At 42.4% G+C, this 24,863-nt stretch overlaps 1 protein-coding gene across 2 annotated transcripts in view; it reads right to left on the reverse strand.

Moving 5' to 3' along the window:
* GPR176 (G protein-coupled receptor 176) overlaps window positions 1–24,863 on the reverse strand; it is a 171,787-nt gene that overhangs the window by 116,265 nt on the left and 30,659 nt on the right. The window contains exon 2 of one of the 2 annotated variants that reach the window (XM_075531802.1): window positions 5,080–5,154. The exons of the other annotated variant lie outside the window; for it this stretch is intronic. Coding sequence (XP_075387917.1) covers window positions 5,080–5,154 — 75 coding nt within the window. The remainder of the gene's footprint in view (window positions 1–5,079; window positions 5,155–24,863) is intronic. 2 annotated transcript variants of the gene reach the window in all.

Genomic DNA, 24,863 nt, shown 5'->3' on the forward strand with positions numbered 1-24,863 from the left:
AAGGACATGAAAGGACAGTGACTTGAGAACATAGAAAAGGTGAAGAGAGAAACGAGGGAGGTGCTGTCAGTCGCCCAAACAGATGAGTTTGGAAAATGTTTCCAAGAGTGGAATCAGACTGGACAAATGTACTGAGTGTAATGCAGAGTGCTTTTAAGGTGATAAGATTGTTTTGTAAAAATATTAAATAAACAGCATTGGAAAAAATCCATTTTTGGTGGGGTACCCCCCCATATGCTAGTAGGCACGTCTCTCTCTCTCTGGTGTTGGCCTCTCAGCCACATGGTTCCTTGGCCTCTGCCTCATTCAGAAATCCACCACAGCTCTGCCTCACGGTCTGTGTTGCTCCTCGGCTCTTTCTCCTGGTGAGTGCTGCTCCTGAGCACTGTCTAATGGTCTTGTTGCTGCAGCTCCTGCTGCTTCCACTACCTCCACAAACTCTGCAACTGCACACACTCCACTGGTGGGTCTTCTTTGACCATTGAAGAACCTCTGATCCTGCTGCTGAGATGGCTCCTTTTATATCCAGTGGAATGGCAAAATTGGCCAATCCCCAAGTTTGGCATAATCCCACCCAGCTATTTGATGAGAGTGACAAAGACTACGGAGAGATAAGCTATAACAAATAATTTCATGTCACTAAATAGATGTTTTATTTAGAAATTATAGATAATAGCTTTTTCACTGATATGAGAATCATTTGTGATTGACTTTTTGAACATTTTTATTAAGTTTTTATGGGTTTTCAAAAATTTCACTTCAAAACATGGCTCACCCCTGGGTAAAGCCCCGTCTAGATCGGTCTATACTTGTCAAAAGCTTGAGAAATGTCATGGTGACACATAAACAAATCCTATAAACAATATCCTATGAGACCCCTGGGTAAATTTCCTTGTCATAAGTCTAGAAGTAATAAAATGCCTCATAATTACCATTATTTCTTGGCATAAACAAATGGAACTAGAAATGTATCACTGTGGCCATATTTTTGAGCAAATAACAGTAAGTCCAGATAATACATACATCAACAAGAAAAGAGGTTAGCAGCCACACAATTCCTTTGATGACTCTTTGTTTAGAAATTATGTTATTTGCTGTTTAATATATTTATTGGAGATACCCTGATCACTGAGATTGCTATGGCTGAGTGTAGCCCTGGACCATTCCTACCATAGAGGAAGAAATAAGAGATCAAAGCATTTGCCTCCCTTTGAAGTACTCACCAGGCATGCCCACAGGGCTTAGTGGTAGATTATAGGCAAACACGTCTAGGTACACAACCTTTACTTGTGGTTACCGATGGATAGAGGGAAAGGGAAGGAGAATCATTGTTCAGACAGGTTGAATTTCTGATTATGGTAAGAGAAAATTGAGCAACTGATCTGGGTAATGATTGCCAGACAATGAATGTAACTGTGCCGCAACATTGTGCAAGTGAAAAAGTGCTGAACTACACAAAGTTCCATTATGTATTTGTTACAACAATTATAATAAAAAGGGTCAGAAGAAAGCAACACAGAAACAACCCTTTCGAATCCACCCTCCAAGACAAGGGAGTCACACAGCTTGTCAACTCCTTTCTTTTGAAGCAATTCTCTAACCAAAAAGCAATTCTCCCTGGTGGTTCAATGGTTAAAGTGCTTGGCTACGAACTGAGAGGCAAGATGCTCAAACCCACAAGGCACTGCCCAGAAGAAAGATGTGGCAGTCTATTTCCGAGAAGATTTACAGCCGTGGACACCCTACAGAAAAGTTTCACTCTGTCCCTTACGGCCTTTATGAGTTGAAATGGACTCCATTTTAACAGGTTTGGATTGAATTCTGTATCTTGCAGCTAAAGGCTACAACCAATGCAGACAGTTCCTGATTGCTACTACATCCTACCTTAAAGAGAATAGTTTCTGGAGATGCTGCAAAGTTTCTCTATCTTGTTGTCCTGAAATTCCCAACCAAACAAGCTAAATGGAGAGAGTAATCTTTATATATCTAAAATTCCCAACTCTATATAACATACACTTGGGAATATATTATATACCCACTCCTCATGTATCTACATGGTTAGGTTCCAAAGACCAGGTCATTATGAAAAATTCAACATTATACAAAAATGGAGGATAACTACAACAGGCCACTAAGTGGAGCATGACTATACCATTACATAATTGTCAAACCACTAAGAATCATGACCCAGTCAAGCAGACCCATAACCTTAGCGATGTCGGCCAGCATTACTCTCTCGCCTCAGCATTCGTTACTGCCAAGTGTGCATCATAAATGAACAAAATATTCATCAGATTTTTTTACTATTGCCATAAATGTGAAATGAAGATAACAAGAGAGTAAATGAGAAGGTGTGATTACATCACCTGTCTATATAGACCACCTAACAAACAATTTCCTGAAGCTGCAGCTGAGTGTATGTAGCAGCAATCCAGCAGCTTAAACTAACCAAGGTACAGAAGAAGGCTTGGGCAGTGGCTGCCCACGTAGGCAATGGGCAGTGGCTGCCAGTAAGAGAGGACATTTTAGATTTTTGCTCAATTTCACAAGTCAGAAGCCACTGTCTGAAATCTTAAACTGTCTGTTAACTTGCTTTTCTTTTTCCTCCCCTAAATGGCTCTAAATTCTCAAACACTTGCTACCAAACTTACTCTTCAAGATTGACATATATGAGTATTACCCATGTTCCCTCAAGAGGGTTAAACATGCTCCAGAAAACATTAGTAACGCCCAAAGTTGTGGAATTGAAGGTCATTGGATTTTGGTTCAGATTCCTGGCTTTTAGAGTGCCCAATAAATGATGACTTAGGACTACCATGTATTTACTATTTTAATACTCTCCTTGTTTTCTTATGACATGTATTAGTCTGGTAGGCATAGTTCTGCCGTTGTGAATGAATATTATTGAAGGTTTTGCCTTATCAGCAACACCCATTTTTTCATGTAAATAGTGTCTAGTCCTTTAAGAATTAATCTGTACAAGTCAACAGTTCATGTATTTTAGTCTGAAGCCAGTCGATACTTGTACGATTTCCTTTTCTCAACAATGTCTAAATTCCACACCACTGGCTAACTTAAAGACACTATCAATAGAATTACTTTATACCTCGGGAGGGGATTATTTATAATGTTCTCTGTCATAAAACAATAATGGTGTCTGTAAAGTAAACCAGAGACATATAATCCATGGATACGTGAATGGATTTGGAGCTTGAACTTAAACTAGCCCCATCTAAAAGAATTATTTCTCTGACATGACCCCACTTGGTGCTTGTCCTCATGCAGCAATCACTGAAGACATGGGTGCTGTAGCAAAGTGTATTGAAGAAAACCGATGGTGCCAGGCTATCAAAAAGAATAATGTCTGGGGTTTAAAGCCCTTTCTTAAAACAAACAGCCATCTAAATGAGGCATCAATTAAGTTGACATGGAGGAAGCACACCAACCTGTGTGATCCGAAATTGCAAATAATAAAACAAATCTGAAGCAGAGAACAGTATCAGAGCTTAACTTGCAGAAGGCTACGAATGACGATGGAAGCTCAAAATCCATTGTCAGGGTCCTCACATAGCGTGAGCCTCCAGTGGACCCCTGCAACCAAGAATCTAGAGATGTGAATGGCCTATCACACAGACAACACTGTAAAGTCAATTACGGCAGATGGAGTTAGTTTATCATTTTTTAACATTTTATTAGGGGCTCATACAACTCTTATCACAATCCATACATATACATACATCAATTGTATAAAGCACATCTGTACATTCTTTGCCCTCATCATTTTCAAAGAATTTGCTCTCCACTTAAGCCCTTTGCATCAGGTCCTCTTTTTTTTTCCTTCCCTCCCCGCTCCCCCCTCCCTCATGAGCCCTTGCTAATTTATAGATTGTTATTTTGTCATATCTTTCCCTATCCAGAGTGTCCCTTCACCCACTTCTCTGTTGTCCGTCTCCCAGGGAGGAGGTCACATGTATATCCTTGTAATCGGTTCCCCCTGACACTTTATCATTTAATGTCCCTTTTGATCCATTTTTAAATTGTTCCCATTTTTAATATTTTCTGGTTTCCTTTAGATTGAAGTATTTCTGTTTCATTTTGTCGTTTTTGTTGGTTTTGTTATTGGTGTTTATTTGCTTCCTGTTTGTGTCCTGTATAGAAAATCTAGGAGAGGTAAATCCGTAAAGACAGTAACTGGATTCATAATTACCTATGGGCCTGGCAGGAGAGATTAGGAAACAAGGGGAGGTAACAACAAGGAGTGTGACAAGAAAGTGCTCTGAAATTGATTATGGCGATCATTGCACAACTCTTCTTAATACAACTGAAGGATTAAGTTATATGATATGCAAATTGTATGGGAGAAAGATGAGGCTTTCCACTCCTATAAAAAGTTATGTTCTGGGAAATCCACAGAGGCAGTTCTGTCTGTCCGGTAGGATCTCTATAAATTGGAATCAACTCAATGGTCATGAATTTCGTTAGTATGTTTGGGTTTGGTTTTTGGTAAATTATATGCCAATGAAAGTATTTACAAAGAAAATTTAAAACTATTGCCACCAGGTCAATTCTGATTCATCGTGACTCTCTAGGACAGAGTGGATCTGCTCCATAGGATTTCTAAGACTCGATCTTTATGAGAGCGAACAGCCTCATCTTTCTCCCATGGTGTAGCTAATGGGTTTGAACCACTGACCTTTCAGTTAGCAACCCCACACTTCACCCACTTGTCACCAGGGCTCCTACATCATAGCCTATAAACTAGCCTAAACATTGGAACAAAAACTAAAATATTAGTAGAAAGAAAATGTTTTGAAAAAGAAGATGGAAACATATATACACATGTGCTTGACACAATGGATGTATGGATTGTTATAAGAGCTGTAAGAGACCCCAATAAAATTATTTTCTAAATAATATATTGAAAGGAAAGAGAGAAGGATGGGTTGGATAGTGCTCTAAGAGAGTTAAATCCTCTTGAATAAAAAAATTGAAAGAAAATAATAAAAACTAAAATATTAGGAGGGAGACCAAAGTGAAGTAAGACAGATTAATTGCATTGTTATTGTAGCATTTACATACCCAGTGAAGAGGGAAATTCCAAGCCTCGATAAGTTCTCAAGGATTTCACCTTGCTTGGATACATAATCAATGCTCCTGGAAGCAGCAATCAAGAAATCAAATGACATGTTGCATTTGGATAAATCTGCTACACAAGACCAAATTATTTAACGTGTTGTAAAGCAAGGGTACTTCCTTGAGAACTAAGGTATGCTTGAGCCAAGCCAGGGTATTTTCATTTTTCTCATATGCACGTGAAAGTTGGGCATTGAGTAAAGAAGAAAAGTCGATGCCGTGGAACTATGGTGTTGGCGAAGAACACTGAATGTACCATGGACGCCAAAAGAACCAACAAATCTGGGGAAAAGTGCACCCAGAATGCTCCTTACAGGCAAGGATGGAGAGGCTTCATCTCACCGCCTTTGGACACGGTGGCAGGAGAGAGCAGTCCCCGGAGAAGGGCGTCACACTTGCTCAAGCAGAGGAAGAGAAGAAGAAGGCCCTCCAGGAATGGGCTGACACAGAGGCTGCAACAGTGCGCTCAAACACAAGAACGACTGTGAGGCCGGCGCTCGGCGAGGCCGTGTTTTGCAGTTGTGCGTGGGATAGCTCAGTCGGAACTGGCTTAACCACACCCACCAGCAGCAGCAATGGAGGACTCTAAGAAACAATAACTAATAAACCAGAATGAGATGAAACAAACAAAAAATTGGCAACTATCACAATGTGCATTTGTGCAGAAGGTGCAAAGATCAAAAACATCCTCCGAGGAAATCAACCTGGCCCTCCAGCACTGCTCTGTTCGAAAAGAATGCGTTTTTTTGTTGTTGTTGCTGTTAATTCCACAGTAAGAAATGCCTTTGTGCTCTTTCTGAAAGGCAAGATGATCTCCCAAGAAAACTGGATTGAGAGGAGGGAAGAGGATGGGAAGGAAATGCAATAAAAACCCATCCTCCATCCACCCTTGCTCCTAGCCAGCAGCTCCAACTCATTAATTGAATCACCTGTAGGTCTCCAAAGTAAATTAGACAAGACTTCCCATTAATTAACTGTGACAGAATTATCACAGGAATTGATAATTACAGCACACCTGCCCTCACAGGTGCTGAGAGCAGTCCCCTGGCTTAGATGATCTCAGCCATGTTTTTGGAAAAGGTTGATGTCGAACAAGGCACAGAGGGGAAAACACAGTTTGTCCAAATTTCATACTGAACAGAAAATTCAACCCAATTCCCCTGCTTTCACAGGAATACACTAAATAATACGTGCCTTTGGAAATGAGAATACTGTTTGCCAAGAACCATGAAACTCAGTGGAGACTTCTTTCTCTCTCTTCTCCAAGAAAATGGTTTATTTGAAATTCAGTATGTAGTAAAAATGGATAGCCGCAGTTATTTTCCATCAGGTTTTTACTGAAGTAATAGGGATTGTCCTTTAGTTGTGGTGTTTGTGTTTTTTCCTGATGTGACCTTGTTATTGAGAACTGAGTGAAGGCCTACAGAACAAATCACTTCTCCATTTAGCAACACATACACATTTCGTTTTGTATCATTGACTGCCATCCTGACAATATAACATCCTTCATCCCCCTCTCCTCCTCCCTATTTTTCATTTCCATGACTCCTTTCCAAACTTCATCCTTCGGAAAACACTCGAGTTCAGTGGGTTGATTTTTCTAAGGGGTGCAGACCTCCCTGGTGTTACTGTTCACCTTACAGACCTGTCCGTTGTTTGGCTAGAAAGAGTACTTTGGATGGGAGTTCAGTTTTAGGCCTGAAGGGTGACTCAGGGCCACAGTCTTGGGGTTCTTCTGTCCACCAGTAAGACTGATTTTTTTTTTATGATTTTGAGTTTTGCTGCACATTTTTCTTGCACTTTATCCCAGGCCTTCGAATATGATCCCCTTCAGAACAGTTGGTAGTGGTGGCTAGGTATGAACTAGTTCTTCTGGTCAAATGGTCACAGGCTTAGGTTCTCATGGTCTATGAATCCTTTGCACAAATCCACACACACACAGCATCTTAGATTCTCTTCAGTCTTCTTGTCTCTGGATGGGAGAAGACCAAGCGTTGCACCCAAGATGACTGCTCACAGACCTTAAGACTCCAGCTGCTACTCACCAACGCAGAATGTAGAACTTGGGGGGGGGGGGTACGCATGCATGGGTATATTACATTGTGCCAGTTAATCTTGATGTCTCCCAAGACAATGGCCCTGATCCTCTAGACCCAGTGACTTACTCCCTCAAAGAGTGTGTCTATATCTAAGAAGTCTTCATAACTTGGCACCCTGTATACGCTACTGTATTCATGAATATATTTGCAGCACATGTAGAAATATCTTTTGTCAAACCTACATGTAGTTTGGGGGATAGTCCCATGTTACTTCCCACAGTTGCTCAGCTTGCATGTATGTCTGTGTTTCTACCCACAAATTATCGTTACTACTGTGACTGCAGGATTGTATATATTGTTGTTGTTGTTGTTGTTAGGTGCCGTTGATAATCAAACAAAACACCGTCTGGTCCACGTTGTCCTCATGATTGTTCTTATGTTTCAGTCCATTGTTGAGGCCACTGTGTCAGTCCATCTCCTTCAGGGCCGCCTTTTTTTCTCTGCCTCTACTTTGCCAAGCATGATGTCCTTCTCCAAGGACTGGTCTCTTCTAATAGCATGTCCTAAGTACAGAAGAAGAAGTCCCGCCATCTTTGCTTCTAAAGAGCATCTGGCTGTACTTCTTTCAAGACAGATTTGTTTGTACATATAGTTGCCTTTAACTCTTGTACTCACATTGTCTTCCTTTGTCTTTATCATTGTTTTCTTGCTAACCTCTTTTATTGTATATTCCCCACCCCCCACCCCTTCCACCCAACTTGTTATGTTCCTGCATTCTAAGGAGAAGCTTACTCTTCCTTCCCTTCCCACTCCCGGTAACATCAAAGAGTGTTGTCTTCGTTTTGATTTGTAAAAGTCTTTGCTTGACTTTTTTGTATAGTGATCTCACACCATTGTGATTGGCTAATTTTATTCAACATGTTCTCCAGATCCATCCAAGTTATGAGGTGTTTCACAGATACATCTTATTCTTTAACATTGTATAGTATTCCCTTGTGTGTATGTATATCCATTCAGCCATTTTTTAAATCCATTCATCTATTAATGGGCATTTAGGTTGCTTCCGTCTTTTTGCTATTGTGAATAATGCTGCAATGAATATGGATGTGCATATACTTATGTCACAGCTCTTATCTCTGACGGACATATACCCAGAAACGGAACTGCTGGATCAGATGGTATTTCTATTTCTTTTTAAGATTGCATCACACTGTTTTCCACGGTGGTTGTACCATTTTACAACCCGACCAGCAGAGCGTTCCAGTCTCTCCACACCCTTGCTAGCATTTGTTGTCTTCTGGTTTGTTTTTTGAACTTTGCTATTGATGTTAATCTAAGATCTCTAGTGTGTTGGCTTCAATCTCTTTAATGGCTAATGATCGCAAGCACTCCATCAAGTGTTTGTTGGTCAACTGAATGTTTTCTTTGGTTAAGCCTGTTGTGGTGGTGGTGGTGGTGGTGGTGGCAAAAATACACATAAAAACTTGTGTCAATTCAACAATCTCGATAGGTATAATTTAGTGACATTGATGACAATCTCCATATTTTGCAATCACCATTGCCCTATGCTTTCTAACCTACTCCCTCACCGTTAACATACAGTCAGTCCCTACACACTAGGTTTCCCTTTTGTCCTCCCTCCACTCCTATAACCACTATACATTTGCCTATTTCACATAAGTGGAACCTTGCACTAGTCTTCCTTTTATGTCTGACTTATTTCAGTTAGAATAATGTCTTCCAGGTCCATCCACATGTGGCATCTATCCTAACAGTGGATAGTGTTGCAATGAACACTGGTGTACAGGTTTCTGTTTGCATTCCTTTGCCAGATAATTTTGCAAGGACACTTCCCTCCTGCTCAGAGGCAGCCCCGTGAAGGAAAGAATACTCACCTGCACGTGGCAAAACAAGGGCGGGTGGCTACGTGCTTGGTCTAGTCTTGACATGCCTGCACAAGTCACTTTACCCTCAGCATCCTGATTTTCACATCTATAAAGTGGCAGCAGTGGACTAACCTGAAGGTAGCCGTGTCAGTGTTTCCCCAGTAGTGGATCAAGTGGCATACTGGGTTATGAGTTGGGCTGCTAACCACAAAGGCAAAACCACCAGCGGTGCCAAGGGAAAACGAAGAAGCCCTCTACTCTATAAAGATTGGCAGTCTCAGAATCCCACAGGGACAGCTCCACTCTGTCCTCGAGGATTGCTAGGGCCGTGAGTTTGGGGTTTTGTGGTTTGTAATGAATTGAGAGTACCAACAGCAGGCACATAAATACTAGGACTGACTCAAGCATGAGTCAAGGGCACAAAGAGTGCTTACTCATGCAGAGCTTCCTTTTGGCAGCTATCCAAATGGATATAGATGTCATAATGTTAGAAGAAATCAATTTTAACAGCTGGAAAATGAGGCAATTAATTACTATCAGTTGAAATGATGAAGAGACCTGGGCCTGCTAGTAGCAACATAACACATGATGGTGGCTCTTAGGAAGGGGCTCTGTCCCTACTGGCTTACCAGATCATGTGGGCATCTTAATGTAAATGAAACTTCAGGCTGAAACACCTCTGCCAGCCTAATTAACTCCAGGACCAGGTAGGCTGCCTTTCTTCCAATGGGATCCAGGTGGGAGCCTAGGAAAATACTGAGCTACTTCCTCTTAACATTCAAAACCAGTGGTTCCCAAGCTTCAGTGTGCCTATGAACCATGTAAGAAATTTATTCAAAGTGCACATTCCCAAGCCTTGTCCAGGGACTCTGATTCAGCAGGTTCACGGAGCATCCCAAGCCTGGGTATTTTCAATATGCATCGGAAGGTGATGCTGATGCAGGTAATTCATAATCCATGCTCGGGGGAACAGTGGTCTCACCAAGCAAGCTTGGAGTGAGTGTGCTTAGTGCTAGAAACGTGGCTGAGCTTTCTTCATTTGGTTAAAGACCGCACAGTTGGAACTAAATGCCAAACTAACAGGGTAAGAATGAAGAACTTCTGAACTCGAGATGGCTTGGGCAGGGATGGAGCAGTGAATATTCCAGAATAACACAAACCACGTCTGCCTCTGCTGGAAGGATGGTGCTGAGTGAGGCAGCTGTAGACCTGTTCACATATGGACAAGTCATTCCTTAGAATTCATTCAGCAGAATCTGTGGGCAGCCCAACAGCCCTGAGCAAGACACATGGTGGTGATGGTGGTGGTGGTGGTGAAGGGCAGGCAAGTTGGCACTGATTCACAGAAGCTCTGTACACAACACCAACACTGCCCAGTCCTACGCCATCCTCACAGTTGTTAAGGTTGAGCTCATTTCTGCTGCCATTTTGTCAGTACATCTCATTCTGCATCAAAGAGTTAACTGCAAAAATTAAAAAGTGGGTCTCTTTCTGCTTTTAAGTGTCCTGACCCCGCTGAGTGACCAGAACCCTACCTCGAAGCGGCATGCACTTCTGGACTGAGGGCTGGAGCACTTGGATGGGAGAAGAAGCAAAGAGGGGCCACCCCGGGATTGTGGAAGTGGTAGTCATTGGATCTTGGGGGGGAACCCTGGCTGTTCTGTGGAAGGGGACCCAGGATCACCTTCAGTGCCCGCCCTGGACAGGTTGGCATCCATTGAGCAGGGACCTACCCTTGGGGGATTTGGCCCAGGAAGACCCCCACTGGCATCAATCCCCATACTTAGGGTCAACAAAGCCCAATCAAATGAGAGCTGGAACTGTGTAGGGAAAAACCTCCTGAGTTTCGGCTCAAGGTGAACCTGTACTTGCATAGACTGCTCACACAGACAGTTTGGATTGCTGGGTCATTGGGAAAATTGATTATGATAATAAGTGCAATTGACATTTTACACCCTTCCCTGGGGAGGGGGGTGATTGACAATGCTGTTCTTCTTTGTTTATATGGGGTTTTGCTTTCCTGCTTATAGCTTGCTTTTTGGTGGTTTTTGTTTGTTTTTTCCTTCTTTTTGGGGGGGTTGTTCTTTTGGGGTATGTGTGTTCTGTTTGTTTGGTTGCTGATTAGCTTATGGCTGCTATTGACATAGTTGATCTCATATGGTTGAGATTTTGTCATATTCTGACTGTAAAAGTAAACCTGAGACATGCAAACCTCATGAACAAGCAGAAGGAGCCTGGGCTGCTACTTAACTCTAGCCCCAATTCAAGAACAGTTAGTTCTGATAGCATGGCCCTACTCAATCCTCACCTTCATGAAAGGATCACTGAAGATAAGGGTGCTAAAGCAAAGGGGTGACGAAAGTAGATGGTGCCCGGTTATCAATCAGAACAGTGTCTGGGGTCTGAAAGACTTGTATTCAAGCAAGCAGCCATCTAAATGAGGAGTCAACTAAGTCCACATGGAAGAAGCACCTCAGCTTGTGTGATCCAAAGATCACAAGTACAAAATTTGAATATGGCAAAGGGAAAAGTATCAGAGCTAAATAATGAACACCCAATTTGTAGAAGGCTACAGAAGATAGCAGGAGTCCAAAACCCATCTGCAGAGTATCTAGTCAAACCGAGTCTCTGGCAGATGGATACGCTCTAGCCACAGGCAAGAACCTCGACGGTCTTGCTATCATGCAGAGACTATTCTAACCTTGCATATGCTGAATCAAACTCAACACGTGGCCAGATGGCCTCCCTCTAGACCCATCTGAGTTGGTTCTGTGTACAAGTACCTCTTACTTGTTCCACGACAGAAATTGCTTCCCTGGTTTTTGGAATGTTGATGAGGGTCTTTTCCTTCTTACTCCTTATTTGTATTTTGGTTTTTATTATTATTATTATTTTAACCTTATCTCCTTACCTCGAATTTGATTTGTGTTGCTTCTGTTGGGTTTCTGACCAGTTTGTAACCCACAGGTGGAGTGGATGCATAGTGATAATAACTGATACAGGGGATGATAGGGGACACAAGGGTGGGAATGGGTAATAGGAAAGGAAGGGGGATTTCAGGAGTGACAAGTGAAGCCGGGGGGCGGGGGGGAGCACTAGAACTGTGATTGCACAACTCATTTTAAAGGCGATTTGATCATGGGGGGGATGTTCTAAAACATATACGGTAATTATTATACAATTCTCCTTGATGACTGAACTACTGAAGTGTATGCTATGTTTATATGTGCCAATAACACTGTTTATACTTTTTTTGTCATGAGGTTCCACGTTCTTGGAAGAAAATCTCACCCCCCTCAAATTACAGCACCCAGAGTAAGCCCACCCTAGCTCAGTGATTTTCAACAGGGAAGATTTGAAGTTCTTTACTGAGAATTCTAAATGGTCTCCCAAAGGAGTATTGGGGTGAGTCAGAAAGTATTGCGACAGAATCCTGGAGATCTTTATTAGAGAAAACTAGCAAATGTGAAGCGATCATTTGCTCTACGTAGCCTTCATGCAGACCTCTGCACTGCTCAAAGCAGGGTTTCCATCTCTCTAGCCCTGCCCTGAAGAAGCCAGCACTCCTGGTTTAAACCACAACAGAACGGCAGCTTGGGCCTCTTCAGGGACTCCAATCATCTTCCTCTTAAGTGTTCTTATCTGAAGGGGTCAGGTCTGCCGTACAGGGCTGGTTTCCCAACAATATCCTCAGGGACAGCCCTCACCGTCCTTAAAGGAGGAGCAGGGGCACGGTCATGGCGGGGAAATTCCTTGGCAGAAATGTCCTGGCCTTTTTCTCACCAAGGCGGTTTTCAATTTTTTAAAAAAACTTCTTCATAATAAGCCTTATGATCAACCAGTGTACTAAAAGGGAATCTATCAAGATTACCCCTTTTGGATTCCAAGAAAAGAGTTGCAGGGTCCCCAGATGGATTAAATCTCTGGTGAAGCACCCCTGACCACAGTCCAGGGATGGGAATAACCTTGCTAGGAGACAGTAGGGATTGTAGAGTGGATTATGGCAGATGCAGTTGAGTTGGAGTTAAGTTAAAATTATGTCATTGGATTCCCCCTTTTGATGCATTTTAAAGTTGTTTCTGTTTTTAATATAGTCTGCTTTTTCTGAAATGTGAGGGTTTTCTGTTTTGCCTAGTCATTGTTGTTGAGTTTGTTTACTTGCTCCCTGTTTGTGTTTTGTATTGATTTTCTGTATATGAAATCCAGGATAGGGAGACCTATAGCAGCAGTAACTCAGTGGTTCTCAACCTTCCTAAGGCCGGTGACCCTTTAATACAGTTCCTCATGTGTGGTGACCCCCGTATGTGGGCATATCTGCATGTGGGCGGACCCACCTGGAGACGGATAGAGGAGAGGTGTCTCGGTTCCTAAGTTCACTGGAAATATGGTCTCAGGTGAGCCCTGTGGAAGAGTTGTCCACCCCCCAGAGGGGTCGTGCCCCAGAAGCTGAGAACGGCTGTAGTGACTGGACAGGGCCTTGGCAGGGAGCACGGGGGTGGGCGGGCATGGGGAGCTCTAACAGCAATGAGTATGAGAAGAAAATGTTCTGAAACTGATTGTGATGATGATGCACAAACCTTCTTAATAAGATTGAGTGATTAAATTACATGATATGTGAAGTTCATGCCAATAAAGCTATTTTTAAAAGCTTATAGCAACTCTCTTTTTGGTCTTTTTTTTTGAGGGGGGTGGAATCCAAAAGGTGCAATCTTGATAGATCCAACCAAAGTCCAATGACCGTCAACTCGATAACCTTGAGATAGCATGCCAAAACCTTATGAGCTGACTTCTCGGTCTTGAATCTAAATGGTCCAGCAGATGCCCGTAGAAGCCACTGTTTTATTGGATCCTCTTTATTGAAGGCACTAATGAAAGAAGAGAAACCTATCACTGAGAGGATGTCTGCAGCCCTTTGGTTGCAGTAGACTGTGCATGTATGAACTGAAATCCCACAAACTCTATCTTTGTGCTTATCCTCGTCCAGTCCTCGACAAAGTCATCCTTTTTCTCTGGAAGGGCAATAACCTCGCCAGCCATTCTCCGGCCTTTTTGACAAGGAGGCCTTTCGCAAGCCTTAGACGTGATCAGATTTCAAATTTACAGAAGTGTATCCACTCTGTAAACTATTAGCTACTTTGATCCACTCATCAAAACATTTAATGAGGCAGGTAATGGCTTAGGAATCAATGGATAAATGAAAACGCTAAAAAGAAATACTTCCAGTATCTCCACAGGTTCTCCTAAAGCACAGCTGTCATACCCCATTAAGATGATAAGAAACCGGAATTCAAATTGAGGCCCACCAGCCCACTCATGAGCTGGGCTTGGAGGGATGGATCACCTTAGAGGCCACGTGCTAAACGGGGCACTCTGTCCTCTTAAATTTACAAATATGAAATCTGGCTAGACCAGAGGATGTACACTGGTACAGACAGGAACTGGAAACACAGGGAATCCAGGATGGATGATCCCTTCAGGACCAGTGGTGTGAGTGGCGATACAGGGAGGGTTGAGGGAAGGTGGGGTAGATAGGGGGAACCAATTACAAGGTTCTACACATAGCCTCCTCCCTGGGGGATGGACAACAGAAAAGTGGGTGAAGGGAGACATCAGACAGTGCAAGATATGACAAAATAACAATTTATAAATTATCAAGGGTTCATGAGGGAGGGGAGAGGCAGGAAGGGAGGGGGAAAATTAGGAGCTGATGTCAGGGGCTTAAGTTGAAAGCAAATGTTTTGAGAATGATGAGGGTAATGAATGTACAAATGTACTTTACACAATTGATGTATGTGTGGATTGTGATAAGAGTTGTGTGAGTCCCTAATAAAATTATTTTTTAAATTTTACAGATGACGAGTTTAATGGAAGAGGACATGCCCAGGTAGAGGAAGCAGTCAGTGTTGATGCTGGGAATTCTCCTTTATGATGAGGCAGAAGATCTGAGTAGAAAACCCTCTTACGTCTCTCCAGCTACGGTGGACAACATGGGTCATGTTTACGCTTCCCACCACTGATAAATTATCTTCTAGTCACTAAAGTCAGTGTTGACAGTCAATAATAAAAACTTGGTGCCAAGAGCATCTGTTGGTGTCGTGTTAGAGTCAAAACAGGCAACAGAGCCAAGATGAGGCTAGCATACAAGGGCAATATAAACACTTCAGGTGGAGTCTGGAGGGCAACGGAGCGAGGCAGGCAGTCCACATGGATGCTTTGAAGCCAGCAGGACAGCTTCGGGAACTCTCACTCAACTCAATGTAAGCACACAAAACCATTGTTTAATTTTCTTTCCAATTTCCTGTCTATAGCCTTTCCAGAAAATTGCCTAATTATTTATTAAGCACATTTTTTCAATTGTGATTTCAGTGAAGATTTATAGAGCAAATTGGTTTTCCATTCAACAATTGATACATATTTAGTTTCATGACACTGACTGATTGTAATACCTGCACACTGTGTTACAGCACTCTCCCCACTTCCTTCCTGTGTTTACAGCATCCTTTCCTGTCCATTCCTGCCTTCCGAGGTTGGTCCCAGGACACACATTCAAGAGCAAATGCTGCCCTTTGGTTTCATAAAGTTGAGTGCTCTGTTACAAGGAGAAGTGTCTCCCTGGTGATAAGACTCACCCTATTGGACGATATATTGATTGTTTAGCTGTACATTGAGCAATGGTGTTCAGTTCAGTTCCAATCCTAAAGAGTGACCAAGGACCATAGTTTCACGGGTCTGCCTATCTTTACCAGACCGTTAAACCTGCCTTTTTTATTCAATTTTGGTTCCACATTTGGTCCCCCAGGTATCCAGCATTACTGCTTGTTCCAGTTCATACCCTGGAGCAGCCAAGCCAATTCTCTAGCTCCACATTAGAGATGGAAAAAGAGACGTTTCTTTTTAGAAGGCGACACCAACTCTCTCAAACATTACAGCTTCTTCTATGTACATTTTTCCTTCTGAGTGTTTCAAGGGGCACTCTGAATGAATGTTGTTCCCAGCAGCTTGCTGTGAGAGAAATAGAGGAAAAGGAAGAAGGTCTTGAGGGCTTCCTGAAGTCCACTGATTTCTGAAAGTCAGCTTAGCATAAGCAGTATACCCGAATGAAGGCTCAACATGGTAGTGGGACAAGAGACAAGTAAAGGAAATTGAGGAAAGAGGTGATTTCCCTGATCTAACTCACTGGGCCTCGGAACCCGCCTGGGGTGGGTCAAGATGCCCTCGTCCTTCTCTGCTCTCCCTTCCCTCGCGGGAGTTCTTTCCCTCCCTCAATAAAATCTTTCTCAACTTAAAAAAAAAAAAGAAAATAGAGGAAAGAACTAGGAGGCAAAGGACATTTATAGAGGTCTAAATATAGGCATGTACATATGTAAATATGTTTTTATATAAGGATAGGGAAATAGATCTATGTACACATATTTATATGTAAAGTATTAAGGTAGCAGACGAATATTGGGCCTCTATTCAAATACTCCCTCAATGCAAGAACACTTTGTTCTAATAACCTGGCGTTCCATGATGCTCATCTTCCTGACACGATTGCGGAAGACAAATGGGTGCATAAGCAAATGTGGTAAAGAAAGCTGACAGTGCCCGGCTATCAAAAGATATAGCATCTGGAGTTTTAAAGCCTTGAAGGTAAAGAAGTGGCCATCTAGCTGAGACGCAACAAAGCCCACATGGAAGAAGCACACCAACCTCTGTGATCATGAGGTGTCAACGGGATCAGCTATCAGGCATCTAAGACCCAGAAGAAAAAATCGTATCAATGAGAATGAAGGGGAGTGTGGATTGGAGACCCAAAGCCCATTTGTAGACAATTGGACATCCTCTTACAGAAGGGTCAGAAGGAAGAGAACAAGCCAGACAGAGTGCAGTGTAGCACCGATGAAACATACAACTTTCCTCTAGTTCTTTAATGCTTCCTCCCCCCCCCACTATCATGACCCCAATTCTACCTTACAAATCTGGCTAGACCAGAGCATGTACACGAGTATAAATAAGAGCTGGAAACACCGGGAATCCAAGACAGATAAACCCCTCAAGGCCAATAATGAGAGTAGCGATACCAGGAGGGGAAGGAGAAGGTGGGGGAAGAAAGGGGGAACCAATCACAATGATCTATATATAACCCCCTCCCAGGTGGGCAGACAACAGAAAAGTGGGTGAAAGGAGATATCAGTCAATGTAAGACATGAAAAATAATAATAATTTATAAATTATCAAGGGTTCATGAGGGAGACAGGAGTGGGGAGGGAGGGATACAATGAGGAATTGATACCAAGGGCTCAAGTAGAAAGAAAATGTTTTGAAAATGATGATGGCAACATATGTACACATGTGCGTGACCCAATGAATGGATGTATGGATTGTGATAAGAGCTGTATGAGCCCCCAATAAAATAATATTTTTAAAAGATTATCACAAAACTAAAAAAAATAAGCAGTAAACACAAACATTCAAAAATAAATAACAAATAAATAAAAGATGGGAGTCTGGCCTGTATCTTTGACAGAGCTTCTCTTTCTGCCAAGCACCTCATTCTGAGCTCCCTCATACACAGCACAACTAAAACACACCCTCAATATTCAAGTATACATGAATGGTTGACTCCAATGCCTTATAAATATATGAAATTATGCTTTCAAGGAATATTTAACAATATGAGAAAATTCTCATCTCATATGTGAATATGCTTTTCTTCTTTATAACTGTGTTTTCTAAATTGCATGCAATTTTCTAATGGAAAAAAAGGCTACTTTAAAAATAAATAATAAATGCTCACTCAAGAACAAAATGCTAATAAGTGTTGGAGCCTGAACTTAAACTGAGAACTATCTGATTCCAGGGCCTGAAACCCAGTACCCTATGGCAGAAGGCTCTACAAAAGGCTTGTTTTCATCCCAAGAACATTGTCCTCAAAAGAAGTTTGGTATAGCCAAGTACTGTTTTACGAAATAGGCTCATCGTTATGAACTTCCACAAATTAAAATATTGCTTCTAGTTCTGGGGGGCGGTTTTGTTTGCTTGTTTATTTTGTTTTGTTTTCTGGCCCAACTTACCAGAGGCAGTCTGAATAACTATTATTCTGAAAAGCAACATAAGCCAAGACATCCATTACCCAGACGCACAGAGGTAGGGAAATCAGTGGAGAGAAGAGAGGTCAGAGCTCCCACTCCGGACATTTCAGCTGGAAAATAAACTGTCAACCGTTCTATTTCTCCAGGGGGAAAGGAAATTGTATCAATATATGTTCTACCCTTAATGAAGCTGGCAATTCCTATTCTCTTTTGCCTGCCTCCTTCTATAGAGATTCTAATGGAAATCTATGCTATAACATGAGCCAGCAGGCACAAAGCCACACTCTAAAGGGATTGCCTCCATTTAATTTTAAATACAATACATCGTTCATATCATTCCACATGCACTTACAGGATACCTATTGTGCACAAGAGATTATGGCTGATCTCTGAAGCACATTCATTAAGACCATTTTGCAAATAAAGACGTAAGTTTATTAGCCCTTCAACCTCCACCTTTCACCAACTCTTCTCATATCTGCAAGCGCCATAGCAACAAGGCATCTGATAACACATTACATTTGTTTCCAGAGAGATCATGACCACAGCTATGGGGTATATTTTTAAATTTTACTAAAATTCTTATTTGGTCACAGCCTTCTTTTAGACTTAATTTAATTTATTGTGGGTCCTGACCCCATAGAGCTTGAATAATCCGCTAATAATCCATCAAGGCCTCAGTGCCTGAGTCTTTCCAGGCACCCTTCCATGAAGTTCTCTCTAAACTAGTAATGTGACCCTACTGCTATCCTCCCAGCGGGGGCCAGTGCAAGATTCTGCCAGAATTCATTAAGATATTGCCCTAGCATTCACGCATCACTGTCTCTGTGTATCACAGCAAATGACTAGAAAAACAAGATGTGGTACATACATACAATAGAATATTACCAAACAGTTATGATCAAGGGAACTGGCAAAGAACATTGAAAATACCACCGGCTGCAGAACAGACAAACAAATCTGTCTTGGAAGAAGTACAGCCAGAATGCTCCTTAAAAGCAAGGATGGTGACACTTCGTTTCATGGAATCTGAACATGTCATCAGGAGAGACTAGCCCCTGGAAAAGGACATCATGCTTGGTAAAGTAGTGGGGCGGCGAAAAAGAGGAAGACCGTGACCAGACGGATGGACATAGAGGCTGCAACAAAGGGCTCAAACGTAACAATTGTGAGGAGGGGGCGGGACCAGGTGGTGTCTCCTTGAGCAACACATGCTACAACATGGATAAATCTGAAAACATACTGCTGAGTGAAATAAGTCAAGCACAAAAGGATAAATCTATACGGTCTGACTTACATGAAATAACTATACTAGGCAATAAATCAAGATTTATTAGTGGTTACCAGGGCAGGAGGGAGGAAAGGGGAAAGAGAGTTTAGTTTAATGCTTAGGGAACACTAAGCTTTGGTTAACAATAATAGGAGAGATTAGTAACTGATGGTGAATAACGCTGAATGGCAAACATTTTGTTACAGATATATTAACCACAATAAAAATTATTTTGCTGCTTCATTCTCACAAAACTATAATGTCAATGAATATTATGTACAATCAGCTGGAATGGGTCATACAATAAGCTAGCTCAAATATTCTTCTCCTCTTAGTTTTCCTCTAAAAAACCAGATTTACTTGACTAAAGTCCCTGATGGTGTAGGGGACGTCATGAAGCTGCTAACTGAAAGTCGGCCATTGGAGCCCATCAGTCCTTGCTCGGGAGAATCTAGATTTCGTCTGGAACACCCAAGAGGCAGCTCTACTCTAACAGAGTCGCTCGGAGTCAGAATGGCTTTATAGCAGTGAGCTTGCTTTGGTGGTCAGGCAGTGTCTTCATATACTTGAGACCCTCCAAAAAGGTATAAAACCACCATGTCAATATAATACCTCCTTACAATCATCTTACAGTTAGAACCGTAGCCTAAAATGGTCCTTCTCTTTCCATCCACTTCTGAATTATAAGAGAGCATTAGCTGGGCATGCGCAGACCCAGGTCACCTAGGCCCTGGTGAAGGTGAATCTGGGCACGCACGCACACTGGGCGCCAGCAACATGCGCCTAAACTCAGCCAAGGCCCCGGCCACGCTCCGCCCCGCCACGTGGGGGAAGAGGGGCTGAAAAGTCACGCTCAGGGCCCCGCTGGCTCTCAGATTGGGGGCTGGATCGATCGCTGGGTGCAGGGGGTGCCTGCGCATGCTCCTTCCCTCTCGGTCCAGGCCTTCTTCGGGCGCCACGCCTCCTCTGGTTCTGGAACTCCTCCTCGCACATGCCCTCCCTGGGGCAGTGGCCCTCTGTCATCACCAGCTCCTGCGTGGCCCCTCCCCCGTGGCCGTGCACGCTTTCCAGAGGCAGATGCGCTACCTGAGGCTGCGTTACCCAAGACTTCCCTTGACGGCATAAAAGTGGACTGGATTCCCAACGTGCTTCTGCTGCATGGAGTCTTTGAGCGTTGAAAGCGCAACCGGGGAAAACCGTCCCTGAAGCCTAACACTGGGAATGGGAAGGCGTCAGTTGTAAGTGGCTTAGGATGGGCGGCAACGCCCTTACTCTGGTCACAGCCTTGACTGGCGAGAGGCAGTCTTTCTAAGGTCCAGCCCCTATCCCCTTTCGTTTGACAAGCAATACAAGGAGGAAGGCAGACCAGGGATCCCTGCCCTGAGAAATTCCTAGAACGATTCTCGAAGGATAAAGGGGCCCACGGATACTGAACGCAGACAAGAAGCTTTTTCGCCTTGAGCCAAGAAAGCGGGTAAGTCTTCCCTCCGTGCTGGAATGGTGAATTTGGACATCTAGCATGCTAAACTGTGAGGGAATCAAATTCTGCTTGGGAAAGCCATGCACTTGTGGTGTCTCTGTTAAAGTAGCATTCCGCGACATACTTTCAGGACAAAAGTGGAAATCCGGATGGGGAAGAGTGCTTAGGCATAAGACAAGGCCAACGAGTCCATGGGCATCGGAGCTGATAATAAGAGGATGGCAGGTGTCACTGTTGGAGGACAAAGATGCCAGGGAGTTTGTGGATGTGGGACCAACACTACCCACCAGAGACCCCATTCTGGCTCTAGAGGGGCACCCTATCTAGAGCACCAAATCCGGCCGGACCAGAGCATGTACACGGGTGCAGATAAGAGCTCACCACACAGGGACTCCAGGACAGACAAACCCCTCGCGACTAATTAAGAGAGCAGCGATGCCAGGAGGATAGGGGGAAGGTGGGGAGAGAAAAGGGGAACCCACCACAATGATCTACACGTAAACACCCCACCCTCCCGGGGGACTAACAACAGAAAAGGGGGTGAAGGGAGACATTGGTCAGTGTAAGATATGAAGAAAATAATACTTTATCAATTATCAAGGATTCATGAGGGAGGGGGGGAAATGAGGAGCTGATACCAAGGGCTCAAGTAGAAAGAAAATGTTTTTAAAATGATAATGCCGACATATGTGCTTGACACAATGCATGGATGGATGGATTGTGAAAAGAGCTGTATGAGCCCCCAATAAAATGTTTTTTTTAAGTGCAACCCACAAAGAGTGACACTGCCAGGAAGTTTGCCAGAACTGCAGAATGCAGGTCCCCTCTCCAAGTCCCCTAATCAGAATCAGCATTGTGACAAGAGCTCTAGCAAGTTCATGTCCACATTACAGTTTGAGAAGCGTTGCTCTGCCCATTTAAAGAATCGTGGAGAAGAGGAAAGGATCCACAAAAGGGGAGATAACAGACAACAAAATTCACATTGGTCAGTCTGATGTTGGCATGGATTCTTGACAGAAGGCAAGAAGGAACCACCAGGAATCAGCAAGGATGCACGGGGAATAAAGCGCATCAGTGTCTCCTGCTCTCCTTTATCAGTAAGCCCAAGACAGCCAATGTCTCTGCGAGGTGCTGTCGGGTCAATCCCGACTCATCGCCACCATGGACATAGAACAAGCACTGCCCGGACTGCACTGCCCGCACATTCTTACGCGGGCGTGTTTGTTTTTAAGGAGATGCGATAGAGGTAATATACCGTGTATCTCCTGTATAAGCTGAGTTTTACGGCCTATTTCTTATGCAGTTTTGTGGTAAAATTAGGTGCCACAAGTCAGCTTATACAGTATATGACTTTTCCTAAAAGTATCTGACAAGATGTCGCAAACGTTTTTATATTCAAGATAAAGATGCTTTTATTCAATATGTTTATAACTAATATAAAATTATTTCCAAAGAGTTTTAACTGGTTGCTACAAAGAACTAAGACATTTTTGTTAAATTTAGGTTAATTATAAGGATTAAAGTGTTAACCTGGCATCTAAAGTTAAATAAGGACAAGGATGAAATAAGTATGAAATGAAAGACTTGTGAGTTTCAATAGATGGGAAATTCAACATGCGTCAACATCTTGAAGTTAACATTCAGTCAACAGGATGAGATATGGGCTCAGTCAAACCTCTATTCCTAAGTCCCCGACAGTTCATCACACATCACATGAAGTATCTTAAGATTTAAAGGGAGCAACCGAGACTTACACTGCCTTTTGCGTTTTATAACTTGGTAAAGGATATAAAGGTTTTTCTTGTTAATCATTTTGGATGCATAATTCAGTTAGATAGTACACAAAGGTCCTATCTGTCACAGTGAAAGATGCCTGATATTAGTAGTAAGGAGCTCTAATAAATAAAATGTAAGTAGAGTGCACTGCTTTCAGATAGTCCTATGCTTTGTTTTGTTTTGTTTGCTTTGTTTCCAAAGAGACAAAAGTTATTAGTGGTCACCCGTGGCTGGGAGAGATGGCAGAGGGAATGGGAGTTATGGCTGAATGGCTATAGAGTTTTAAGTAATATACAACTTTTGATGATGGCAGTACAACATAGTGAATATAATTAAATTTATTAAGTTGCATACCCAAAATTGTTCATATAAAAAGCTTTCATTATATATTTACCAAAATAACATTTTAAAGAAATATATACATAAATGAAAGACTCATATAAGTCATATATCATATAAAGGCATAGACTTAGCTATAAAACTCAGAAGAAAGCCTAGGGATAATTATTGATGACATTGGATTTGGCAAAATGTCTTTTGTTTGGGTATAAATATCCTCACCAAAAGATACACCATTTCAACAGATTTCACAGGCCACTGTTTACGTTCTTCATGTTGTGTAACTTCTCAATATCCTTTTCCATATTATTCCACCATGATTGAAATAACCTCATTGCCTCCTAAGCTTCTCATCTAACCTTTCAAGATGCTGTTGTCAATTTGATCATACAGAGATCATTCTTTGAAAGAGCACAATGTTCAAAGGGACACACTTTAATAATTAAGCTAAACCACTCACATTGTGTGGGTCAACGCTGGCTTGGTTTTCGTTTGAAGTTTAAAGATTATTAACAAAATTCAGACCTTCAAGCAACATTGGAGCTGAATGAAACTATTGTCTTGGGATAATCTTTAAACCTTAAACAGAGTTACAAATTATCAACAGAATCCAGACATTCTGGAACCACTGAGGCTGGATGAAACTATTGTCCTAAAATAATTTAGAACTCTGTTCCACTTATTCCCCCATTTGATCAGGATTCATCTACAGAATCTTAGATCAAAACATTCAGGAATAGATATTAAACACCATCCATCCAGCTCTTCTGGTCTCAACACAGAAGGCAACAGGCTAAAGAGGCAACCAGATGCACTTTCCATTTCCCCCTCCAATTCCTGTCCCTCCTTTCTCTGTGACTTCCTATCAACAAGGTGAATGAGGGGGACTTTTAAAACGGCCCATATCCTCCTTGTTGTTCGTATCCTAGCAAGATGTTTGCATGCCAAATCAGTCACAATTCTTCCCCAAACCGTACAATTGGCCCCTTATCCAGTCCTTTTGATCCCTCACTTACTCTCTGTTCTCTTTTTTTCCAATTAAAGATGAGCATGGCTGTATCATGCATGTTCAACATCTACATGACGTGTGGCTCTTTTTGTAAAGCCTTTTCACTTCTTGGTCTGAGACTGTCACTGGATACATACTGGATATTTTGAGAACACACATGGACTTCAACTATTTCAGGACCACTGGAAGTCTGGACTCGTGGCAGGTGAGTGCAATTTGAAGGCTTTAACACTTCAGGTATCAAGAATACCTGGCGAGGAGCTCCAAACACCAGGAATGTGTATGGTAAAGTGCCACAGGGAGGTGGCACACATCATCCAAGTGTTTAATTTCATTTTTAATGAAAATTTTCATTTTTTTAAAAACTCATACACAGAACGAAAAGAAGCTATTCGACATTGTCCAACTGATGTATCCACAGATCATTCTGTCAAGTTTCCATCAGCTCAGGAATCTAGCTGATCCGCCATATTGGTTAAGTGGTAGAGATGAGCACATTAAGATGGTGGGGACAGTCCCATAACCCCAAAGTTATTTATATAAGAGGATTTAATGCATTAAGTAAAGGTGAGATTCCTCCCTCTTGTTTTTTTAATAAGTAATTTTATGTGCTAGTTATAGGGTATAGATTGGTAGGGAGGACCAAATCGGGAAATTGGCTGATCTCAATAGAGAGTGGAACACATCCTGGCCCACCAAGCCCTGAGGACAATATTCCTGCTTAGAGCAGCCAATGTACAGAGAGGACCATAGGGCCAGCCCCACCACAAGACACGATGTCCTTCACTGACTCACAGCGCTGTGTAAGACAACACTGAAGACACACTTTGGGAATTGTACCTGATCTGGTCCCACCA

This window comes from Tenrec ecaudatus, chromosome 14 (assembly GCF_050624435.1).
Source record: "Tenrec ecaudatus isolate mTenEca1 chromosome 14, mTenEca1.hap1, whole genome shotgun sequence".
Lineage (NCBI taxonomy): Eukaryota > Metazoa > Chordata > Mammalia > Afrosoricida > Tenrecidae > Tenrec > Tenrec ecaudatus.